The sequence below is a fragment of the Thermobia domestica genome, chromosome 2 (genome assembly GCF_964235325.1).
Source record: "Thermobia domestica chromosome 2, izTheDome1.hap1.1, whole genome shotgun sequence".
Lineage (NCBI taxonomy): Eukaryota > Metazoa > Arthropoda > Insecta > Zygentoma > Lepismatidae > Thermobia > Thermobia domestica.
The window spans coordinates 181,971,315-181,983,689 of record NC_137455.1 but is presented as its reverse complement, the minus strand read 5'-3'; the positions used below and the strand labels follow the sequence as shown (position 1 = coordinate 181,983,689).

Genomic DNA, 12,375 nt, shown 5'->3' with positions numbered 1-12,375 from the left:
AGAAATTATTATTGTTTGCGTACTGTATATGAAACGAAATGCGCTGTTAACTGGCAGATTATAGACTTAACTTTAGTTTAAACTGCTCGCTGAGCAAAACAACAGCTACGTTCAGTGGCGTATTTAGAAGGGCTTCCGGGCTTAAGCCCCCCCCGAAATCTTACTATAGTAAAGTATATGAAATATCTTGCAGAATTTTCACATTTTCAGGCAAAGCCCTCCCCGAAAGAAAATCGTAAATACGCCACTGGCTACATTTATTGCAAAAATTATTAAGGTGTACATTTTAATTCTAATTTTTTTTACAATAAACGTATTATTTTGCTCAATGAGTAATTTAAATCAAATTTAAGTCTACAAGTAGCAAAACTTGTACAATGGAAAACATTATGGCAGATTGTGTCTATTGTTTGTCTTTCGCTCATGGTGACGCACTTGCTTCTTTACGCACAGACTACCTGTAACTTCAGAACAAATCGGCTAATATTGTTCTTCATTTCGATGTAGATACAGTAAATTCATTTCAGATTTTGCTTGGAGGGAATGTGGCAAAACCCTAGGAATCAGTAGACTTTCAGGTTTTTAATTGGTATATTATTATCTTACGGATTAAAATGTATACAAATGTCAAACTTGGGGGAAAGAATTGCCCCTGGAACCCCTGATGTACAGATGGCGTATTCTCTGTGTAATACTAAAAACGAAATTATAATTGGCAAATTCGTACTGGAATTAATATCCAAAGAATATGCACGCATAGTCTGTACCAAATTCATAGTCTATAATACCAAATTCTATTGGAATTGCATATATATATATATATATATATATATATATATATATATATATATATATATATATATATATATATATATATATATATATTGTCTAGAAATGTTATGCTATGTAGATTTAGTTATGAATGTTCTAGTCATTAGATCTTATGCTCTTTCGTTGCAGTACAGATCTTCGGAAAATCTACTATAATGTTACAAATGGTAGCTAATATATCACACCATACTTAACACAAGCGTGATTCAATACCGTAGTAGTTCTAAAGATCCATATCTCACGTAAACATTTACATATGATAGTAGATATTTTCCGACCACTTCCTTCTCTCAATAACAACATGGTTTAGGCATGTTGACATAATACCGACGAAATTGATTAATGACACAATTACGAGTAACATTGAAGATTTTTCACATCGAAGATAAATTAGCCTATGCTAAATATCTCGTATTATAACAATTGTACATACTACTATTACTATTTATGTTTGTTCTTTTAAACTAATGTAGAAAAAACAATTCAGTTTATCTACCTTAGTATAGTTCATGGGAATTACCCAGGCCCGTATTTATATATTGTGCGCCCCTGTGCTCTAAATAATTGCCCCCCCCCCTCCGCACAAACTTATGCCTCAAACAATGAAACAAGCCGTGATTTTGCAACCATACCAGCTTTTGTTGAGCAGCAGTTTAGGTATTACAAGTTACAAAAGTTACAACGTAACTTTAAATGGCCTAAATCTCTCAGTGATGATTATGATGTGGTGTTCTGGCCGAAGGTATGGGCTGAGATATGAGGGTGAAATTTTCCAATAAGAATAACATTGGGAGTTTTAAAAACAATCGAAAACGATCAATATTAGAGTTGAATTCATAGTTTTGGGGTCGCTGAGATGAATAGTGACAGTTTTAATCCAACTCTATTCAACTCCTATATTCTAATGAAAAAATCAACTTCAAGGTCATTCTCCACTCCCCAGGTGGGTGGTGAGATTTTAAAAGTAATCGAAAATGACATATATTAGTGTTGAATTTATAGTTTTCGTGCTCGTAGTTTAACCTTACCAGTTTTCACAATGTTCAAGTTCATCCTCATCCTTTGGGGTGGAGGTAGAAGAGGATGACTTTTTTAAAAACAATCAGATAAGCTAGCTAATTAATAACTACTGTTATTAGAGCCAATTAAACACATTGACACATTTTCTCGCGCTTGCGCGGGACTCTGCGGGTTGCTAGTTTTAAATATTACTTTGTTGTGAATCTTTTAAAAAATCCAAAATTTTGATGCCCCCAAAGTTCTGCCGCCCTGTGCTAGAGCACAGAATAGCACTTACCTAAATATGGGCCTCGAATTACCAGTAACATAATAAGTAAGTCTTAACAGAAACAAAAGCACTCAAGTTCATGCTATGCAAATTAGTAAAACAAAACACTTCGAAGTGGAAAACAAACTGATTTACAAATTGTTTTGTAAATGCAAAAAGATTGAACATCTGAAAATTTTAATTAGTAAATGAAGACAATTTTCTGATGACTTAGTACTGGATGACTCAAGTCTTTTCCGGTGACAACGAAACTGAAAGGTTCGAAAAGTTAACTTTTTAATTCTAAACGTGTGGCTGTTATGTTAAAGAATATATATATAGGCTGGTATGTGATTCACCTTTGTTTTCACGCAATACACTTCTTTATCTTTCTTATTGATTGATTTACCTATTCTTGGAAACTTTTTGTTTCTTCAAAAATTTAGACAAGGATTTCAATTCACCCTTTCACTATCATGATTATAGATCAACACAAAATGCAATATTGTAATTTCCATATATAGCACATTTCTTTGGAGCCGACAAGAAACAAATGATGCTGAAAGTACGGAATACTTGGCACACTCAATACTGTCGCTACAGCGCCGTAACTTGAAACTTTTCCTGGAGGTACAAGCATTTATATTTCGTTCCCTGAAGAAAAATATTAAGTTGGATCCTCCACTAAAATATGAAATATGAAATTTGGGCTTCCTGGATTTTAAAATCCTAATAAACGTTTTCATTACTTCTAGAGGCAACAGTTGGTGCCTTATTGAAGTAAGGTCCGAATTACATTTATGCTTCATCTTACGGAAATATATTTTGTTCATATGATGATCCGGCAGCAGCAGCAGCATTTTAAATTATTTTCAGTTTTTTGGAAATAGCATCGTGGGCTCCTTCCATGCTTCAGAATATAAATTGAGGGGACAGTATTTGACAGAACTTAAAGCCTTAAGAAATGTATATTATTTCTGGGAGTTCTAAGAGTTTTACTGAAATGAGCCCAGATCGCATTTTACTTCATTCAAGAGATTTTATGCGTGTTCAGTATGATGCTTAAGGAATGTGGTGAATCTACTCCACACTTCATATATACTTTCATATTCGTATCGTATCACTTGGAATAAGAAAATTTGAAGTGGACGACCCTCGGGGCCGGAGCTTAAATGGGGTGAGACAATTGCTTATCTCGGTTCCCGCACAAGTTACGGCCCTGTATCACTGATCTGATAGGTATTATATCCTTAAACTTGTTTCGTGCATTTGCGTTTAAAAGTGAATCTGTACAAACTTACTAGTATATACAATTTCTTTTTCTTTTCGTCTTTTAGTTCCAAAATGTGTATCAGCAGGAGTAATATCCCAAGTATTTCCTTTGCATGAGCTTCCAGCACTTGGGCGTTTACAAAAGTCTTGGGTTCAAGCATTCTTTCAACCACAGCCAATAGGTAAGTATCTAAATTTACTTAGCGTAAATATTTTTGAAATAAAACTATTTTATGTTAATATTGTAGAATGAAGAAGTATGGCGTCATATTTTAAGTGATACAGTATTTCGAAAATATGTACGAGAATCAGTACAGAAAGGATCATATTTAACATAAAAAAGCAAATTATATTTTATATCTTCGTCAATAAGTAAAATATACATTTTTTCTCGTATATCATATTTACTAATAAAAGCAATAACTCATCACTGCAGCAAATCATAACATAAATATGTGCTTCGTAAAGGTTTAAAAGCTGTTATTGTCTAGTACAGCGTTTTCCAACCGGTGTGCCGCGAGGAAATGAAAACAAAATTATTAATTATATAGGAACCTAATTGCAAGACAGGAAATATGTGTATTTAAATTTCACATTACTGTGAACCTCTACAATGAAAAAATACTGTAATTGTAATATATTATTGTACATACATTACTACTACATAGATTGTATTTCGAAAACAGAATTTTATTAATATTTAAAATTGCGACTTATATTAACCATGTTAATAAATTATAAGTTTCACACTGTGTTACTTATCTGTTCATTTTTAATGTTGAAAAAGTATTAATTATCATTGTTATGACCATTATTGTTTCTTTATTGTTACATGTTATTTCGTAACTTGAAATTTTAAAATCTCATTCTATCCTTTCGACAAAACAAACACTCATACAAATTACCGCAATTCTGTTTTAAAAGTACAAGAGATTTGTTTGTTCGTTCGTAATTTAGTTATCTTATTTGTGAAAGGTTGGATACATTCTTCGAAAAAGAAAGTGTATTTTTTAAAAAGACTGAGTTCTATATTTCATTGGAATTGTTTTCTATTTTTTTAATTTGAATGAAAAGTAAGTATAATGATTTACGATGGAGGAAAACCAATGATCGAGCTTTATTCTTTGTGAGAAGGAGGTCAGTAATGAAAGAAGACAAATACGACGGTATTTTCTATTTACAAATAATAATAATAATAATAATAATAATAATAATAATAATAATAATAATAATAATAATAATAATAATAATAATAATAATAATAATAATACCTATGAGTGTGCCGCGAGAATTCAAGTTAGACCCGTAGTGTGCCGCAAGTTGAAAAAGGTCGGGAAACGCTGGTCTAGTAGGTTGGGCCAATTTTTTTTTCGGAATTTTGATTGGCTGGGTTGCAGAAAAGTTGCCTCGTGTTATTCGTAGCCTACACAGAAAATTTGGATTGTTTTCCTCATTCCCTTCCTTTGCCTCATGGGCATGAATATTTTTATAGCTGCGGCTATGTAACCCACACGACACTACGAAGAAAATTGTGCTGTACAGCTATAATCTTTGGTTCTTTTTCACACTAAAACATTCTGAGACTGAAAATAAAACACAAGAGGAAAGTGAGATGCGAAATTGTCCCTATATTAAAAATCAATTAGACGAAAAACTGTATTTTTATGTTTCAGTTCATGTTCTTCATACAAGGCGTAAAAAAATATGTTGTCAAGCTTACATTGAAGCCTTTTTCACGTATATCGTGAACAGTTTCTTTTAGACCCGTTTATAAAGAAAATTTTAATCAAGTAATCTGATATCAAATAGTTTTGAAATCGGCTTCGCAATAATCTAAAATATATATTTATCCACAGCATTGTACATGACAATAATAATGCGTAAAACATTATTTCACAAGAAGTCGGAAATACTGTAAATTTATACACAGCCCAGTAACGATCAGCAATACATTTGAACATTTGCCAAGCAGTTTCAGAAGGTTTGTATCCGCCAGACCTTCTGGAGAAAAAAAGCCTGGACCAATTGTCATGTCCCTATGGTTGACGACAGCTTCTCGCATTCTCCGATTACATATTTGCACCGAAAATCCTGAAGAAGCACTTCGTTCGCTTGCACAGTATGTCAGCAAAGTATTTGCACAATTTTGGTTTGAAATAAAGCGAAATTCTTCTCTCACCAACGGACGTGACACTTGTGCTTACTCGCTTGGTCTGCATCCTTTCTTCCAGAGGAATTAAGATGAATCCTGTATATTATGATTAGTTCCATCGATTACTTTGCCCATCCGGAAAATTTGTTGTTGGCAATGATTACCGACAGGAGCCAGGACATCCGAGTTTTAGGTTGGAGAAGAATAAAAAAGTGTTGACAGAGAAAGAGATCAAGTCTACGTGAATTTGTTGTTCCGAAAGTAAACTAGACGCAAGCAAACATCATGAGATGATCGATTGGTTCTCAACGGACGTCACCGAGCCTCCATTAACAAGAGAACTTTCTTCGAGCCAGATAGAAGAAAATATTAGAACGGCGGCTACAGCTTCTGAGAAATTAGATGTTTTCCGTGCCAAACGCAAGCAGTGGAGAGGATGATAAAAGTAGTTACAGAAGCGTCAGCATTAGTGTGTGGAGCGGATCGAAGAGAGGGCTTTATCAGGGCAAAATTACAGTCTCGAAGAAAAAAATGCGAAAGTTGGACTCCCAGCAGGACTATCAAATATAAATGAGCCAAAAACGGAAGCAATTGGGTGGGCGGGTAGAACTCGAGTTGCAGCCACCTCCTGGTGGTGAGTTCTGGGGAGTTTCAGAGTGTATGTACCAAGACGATCCAAGAGCTCCAAGGAAAGGTTTATTAACAATTTTTCATTACCTATATTATAATGTGTTTTGAAAACATCAATTCAATTTGTTCGTCTAGTTGATTAAAATTTTTAACTACATAGGAACAATATCGCATCTTACTTTTATCTTGCGTTTTATTTTCAGCTCCCACAATGCTTCAGTGTGAAGAAAAACCAAAGGTTATAGCTCTGCAGCACAATTTTTTTCGTAGTGTCTTGCGTGTTAGATAGCTGCAGCTATAAAAATATTCAAGTCCCATGAGGCAAAGGAAGAGGATGATCAAACAAATCCAAATTTTCTGTGTAGACTATGACTAACAAAAGGCAACTTTTCCGCAATCCGGCCAATCAAAATTCAAACAAAAGTAGCTGTGCAACACAATTTTCTTCATAGTGTCGAGTGGGTTGCATAGCCGCGGCTATAGAAATATTCAAGTTCCATGAGAAAAAGGAAGAGGTTGACCAGAAAAATCCAAATTTTGTGTGTAGACTACCACTAACAGGAGGCAACTTTTCCGCAACCCGGCCAATCGAAATTCCTAAAAAAGTTTTTTTCGGCCCACCCTATTATCTAGCCAGTGAAAACAAAAAGTTATGCATCAAAATGAATAATGCAATCCTTTTTAATATCAGTCCTCCGAAAACATTGGAGTATTCATATAATTCTTGCTGGAACATAATATTTCCCAACAAGTTTTCTATCGCTTCAATAATTTTTCTATATTTGACTTAAAAAGGGAAAGGGAACTTAAAATAGAATTTTTGTTCTGATTGATAATATAGTACAAGAGGAAGGAAATAAGTAATTCATTTAGTTCTTGATTTTGCATCGAAAATCAAGGAAAAACATAATATACTAAATTTGTACGACTAGTTAAAAGTATTTCCATCGCAAAAGATTAGAGAACCACGTGTGTGCATTCTCGAGATACATCAATTTCAATTCGGATAAAAAAATATCACAGATCTTCTTACGCAAACATAGATGTTATAGAATGTTATTTTGTTTATCTCTTCTACTTGTAAATGAAGCTATATAAGAGCAAATGTCTACCAGGAATCGATCCCGTTACTAAACGCGCCAAATGTGATATTGCTAATCGCTCGACGACACGGAAACATGAATGATACAAAGAATATGGGATAGATATTAATTAGTTTTATAATGTTCAGATACATCGACGACGTCAGCTTTAATATCTTAGGGGTAAGCGAAGGAGCAGAGGTATTTTGGGGGAAGTAGGTATATATATATTTTTTTGTATACCGAAAATAATTTTATATTACTTGCCTACATTTCAATACATGTCTGGGGGCAGTTAGAGGAACGAACAATGCCAACATGGGCTGTCTGCCCATTTGGCCCTCATAACATTTTGTATGGTGTATATCTTCTATCCAAAATATGAAGTTAGACTATCCTGAATCTGTACTTCGAAGTAGTACTGCGGAATTTTCCTTTCAGATGTGGTAAACTATACTATTCTATTATATTATGTTTATTCACATGATGCAGATGCTACATCTTATGGTTCAATAAAACATACCTGCAAGAATAGGAAATTTTGTACTAAATTAAACATAGTAATGACAGTCAAATAAAATGATAGAGAATCTGACTACATGTGTAGATACTGGAGTGCAATAGGGTTTCATTTTGGATCATCTTATCTTATAATTGATTTGTGCACATAAATTGTCTTTCCAGACTATTTATGCCTAGATAATACTATTACACTGTTATAAGATGAAACGAATGATACATTAAACCTAAGCGTAAAAGAACTATTTCTTAAAAAAATGAATTATGATTAAGTTTCAGCAAATTTGAGTTACTTGATTTTCAGCTGAATTCCTTTTGATTTTTGCACAGTTCTACTCAACACTTACATTCACAATCAAACTTTTGGCCAGCGAAAATTCCATTCGCAAAACAAGAACTCAATCCCCTTTTCAATATGGTTAAAAATTATTTGTGATTACATGATACTGAGTATTCAATTGCGCCAATGTTTGTTGTTAGTTTTAGCTAATCTCTGTTTCTGAAACGCTATCTTAGCTTGAGAAATTTGTTGAAAGTAATAAAGCATTATCTATGCTGGATATTTCAGAAACGGCACAGTCTCATTGATGGATTTTAGAATAAAGTAACCTGAGTAAGTCTATGGCCTAATCTTTCGTGCATCTGTTGTGTAGGCCTACTATTTTGCGTTATGGTGAATATATAGTGATAATTGTAATCATGTAAAGCAATTGTTATAAGACACTAAAATAAATATCTACTTAAATGCTGAATACTTCTTAAATTTTTATTTATCGTCTTTTGTAATTGCAGATTCGATATGTGAATATTTTGGGGTGAAGATAGCTATGTATTTTGCCTGGTTAGGACATTATACTACCGCTCTAATTGTTCCAGCTGTAGTTGGTTTTATTTTCTGGGTAAGTTCAAATTCCTTATAACAAATTCATACTTTTTCATTTTAATTTTTTTCTCTTTACAAATGAGTAAAGAGATTTATATACAAACTGATGAAGTTCGCTTAGTACAGATACTTTAGTCAGTAAAAAAAAAGTGGTATAACATTAATATTCTTCTGACCAAGGTAATTGAATCTTTTGCACAGACTTAAGTATTTAAATAACTCATCACGAAAACTAATGTAATTGTTAAAAGGAAGAAAATAAAATAATTTTCCTACAGTCAAATTTGAAATGGTACTACTATACCTCATTCAGCTGTTGAAATAATAAAAGATGGTCCTCATTGCTATATTCCTTTCCTTAATAATTACAGAGTTTTTGAACTAAAAAGATTGGCTTCCCAATATCCAGGTCTGAGATAATCCGGAAAGTCAGGAAAAACAGCGTAAAGATCCAGTATTCCAGGTTGATTTGCGAAAAAAAATGGTGAAGATATCTAAAATGATTAATTCCATAGTTTTTCGGCTTATGTGAAATTCGTCTAAATGGTTTGTTCAACAGATCTCTTTTTCCTCCCTATAGTCCTCGATAATCGGGTTGAGTAGAACATTCTGGTCTGCAGTCTATTTCACAGGAAAGTAACTTCAGATGCTATCTTCTGATAAGATTATAAATTCTCTTAAAACAGAACTAGTGCAATTTAGAAGTTGTTCCTTCTTCCGACTTGAGATAGCTCACAAAATGCTCACAAAATGCTAAACCATTTCGCTATAGTGCACGAATGCATCTCTCTAATACATTTCTTTTAGAACTAACGGATTTCATTTGGGTCTAGAATTTCTAATTGATGTCCGATTTTCATGCAGTTTGTGGTAAATGATTAAGGAAAGATGGAAGTTTTATATAACTGTGTTTACAGGTTTAAATTCATCCCCGGTAATGTCGGCCACGCCAGCGAAAAACAGCAAATATTCGCCAGTGTACCTTACAATTGGAATGAGGTGCGCTACGGTGCAAGGATTTGAATGTTTTCTGTTAGATGGCAACTTCAGCATAGTTAACAAGATACAGGAAAATGGGCCGTTGTATTGGGAATTGTTGTGCTATACTGTTGTGTGCTATTGTGTGATTGTGATTCGGATATAGTAAGAATGGTGTACTCTTTCGAGCAACGTGTGTTTATCGTTAAAAGTTTTTGGAAAACGAAATCTGTTGTTGCTACACAAAGGGCATTTAGAAACAAATTTGCCTCACGTTCTGCCCCAGACAAGAACACAATATTGTCCCTAAAGAATAAATTGGAAGAAACAGAATCGCTTCTGAGTAAGACAGAGAAGCATCGGACCCTGCAGGAGGGTGTTGTGGAAGATGTCAGTTATCGACTCCTTAAGCCGATCGACTCCTCCAAGAAATCTCTCCGTCATTTGTCAAGAAACAGGCTATAGCTTTTCACCATGTCAAAGGGCAGCCAAAACTGCAAAACTAAGGCCGTACAAAACTACAGTTGTTCCAAAATTAAAGGATCCTGATAAAGATAAAGGTGTTGTTTACTGTAACTGGTTTTTAATGTTCATTGTGCGTAATCCTGATATTCTTAAAATAACGTGGTTTACTGATGAAGCCTAGTTTCATCTTTGCGAGTACATTAGTTCGCAGAATAGGCGGTTATAGGCAATAGATAATCCTCACAGCCTAATCGAAATTCCATTACATTCACTCAAGGTTGGGGTATGGTGTGCTGTCTCAGCAGCATGTGTAGTGGGACCGATCTTCTTCAATTGAACAATGAACATAGACCGGTACAGGGAAATTTTTATTGAATTTGTTGAAAATTTGAACGACATTGAAATCACACAGGACTATTATCAACAGGATGGAGCTACATGCCATACATCACATGACGCATGGCCCTGATTGAAAGTTTTTTTGACAATAGGGTTATTTCAAAGGGATTGTGGCCTCCGAGATCTCCGGACCTGCCTACACCTAACTTCTTTCTGCGGGGCTTATTAAAGGGACGTGTGTACAGAAAGCACCCTACATCCCTGGAAATCTTGAAGCAAAACATTACAACTGAGATTGTTAACATTAGCCAGGAAACATTACGTCTGACAGCCCTTAACATCGAACGACATGTTCGACTTTGTCTACAAGAAGGCGGACATTTTCAGCATATTCTCTAAAAGTAAGGTGTTATGCGTCTTCTTTGTGCCATTAATAATAATGTAACGTAATAATTTTTATTTATATGAGTGTTACCAATAACAGTTAATTTGTATTCTGGAATTTTGCTTCAAAATTCCAAAACCTCATTCCAATTGTAAGGTACACCTGCTACGGCTGTTGAATATTTGCTGTTTTTCTTGAGGCGTGGCTGATATTACTCGCAATGAATTTACTAGTAAACATAGTCCCATAAATCTCCCATCTTTGCTTGATCATTTGCCGCAAACCGCATGCAAATTCAACTTCAGTTAGAAATTCTAGACCCAAATGAAATCCGTGAGTTTTAAAAAATCACCCTGTACAATTTGAATAAGGAGCAGATCGCGGTTCAGAAGAAAAACTAAGTAGGATTCTACCTCCAATACACCAAAGTAATTTTGTCTGCTCCAAAATACTTCAAATTTTGCCAGATCTTTTATAATAGTAGAAATAATACCAATTTCGTACAGAAAAAATGCTATCCAATCGCAGATTTTTAAAATGTGTTAACAGAAGTTTGGTAAGGAAAAACATTTTTTAGATCTTTACTTAGCCTACAGAAAAATATGATTATCTAATAAACAGAAAAGAAGATGAATGTATCTTTCAAAGAATAATATATGTATATTTACCTATGTAGCACTCCTTGCAGCCATTACTCAAAACAGTCGGTTGCTATTAACAATAAATAAAATAATGAAAAAAATATTCCGAAGTTGAATATACGGTGTAGTTGAATATACGGCGCTTGTTGAAAAGATGCTTCAAGGAGTATTTTCAATTACTAATTTCCTGACAAAACAATAATTCAAGCAAGATCATTCCATCCAGGAAATGATCAATTTACGTATTGAAACAAGATACCTTGACAAATCCTAAGAGCATATAATTTATTATTTATATTTTAACTCAACAAAAGAACTATTTATATTTTAACTCAATACCAATTTAATGCTGATTAACAACGATAACAATAAATTCAACAACGACAATAATTGAAAGCTGTTCTAATTACAAATAAGTTAAACAGAATGAAAATTTAGTTTGATCAAATACACAATTAAATTGATTTATACACCACGCGTCTTATCTGATTCAATTAAATTCAGTGAATCCAATATTTGGTTTAATTTTTATTTTAATTTAAGGTACTGATATCGCTGCTCCAGGAAGGCAATAATGCAAAATTTCTACCCGTTAAATTTTACCGTTATCCGATTCAATTATCAAGCATTTTCCGGAAACAATTTCGCAGACAAATTCATTCACTCTCAAATGACAAGCCAGGCAATCGAATGACTTTAAACACCCTATTCAATCCTAGCGCAATTTTTAATAAAAAGAATCTAATTTAGCTAATAAAACGCCCTAAGTAAATTTTTATTAACTACTCTCTTAATAGGACCTATCGAACAATGAGAAACCTATTTCAATGGGACTAACAGCAAATCCTATGGGCACCTTTTAACTATCGGAACGATATAGAAAAACGAATCCAAAGACCACCCATTAAAAATTACATTAAAATGTACTTAC

At 33.8% G+C, this 12,375-nt stretch overlaps 1 protein-coding gene across 2 annotated transcripts in view; it reads left to right on the top strand.

The window, feature by feature from the left end:
• Nucleotides 1–12,375, top strand: part of wwk (anoctamin 8 white walker) — a 246,261-nt gene that overhangs the window by 169,869 nt on the left and 64,017 nt on the right. For both annotated transcript variants that reach the window (XM_081748153.1, XM_081748155.1), the window contains exons 5-6: nucleotides 3,436–3,552; nucleotides 8,546–8,652. In XM_081748153.1, the coding sequence (XP_081604279.1) occupies nucleotides 3,436–3,552; nucleotides 8,546–8,652 (224 nt within the window). The remainder of the gene's footprint in view (nucleotides 1–3,435; nucleotides 3,553–8,545; nucleotides 8,653–12,375) is intronic.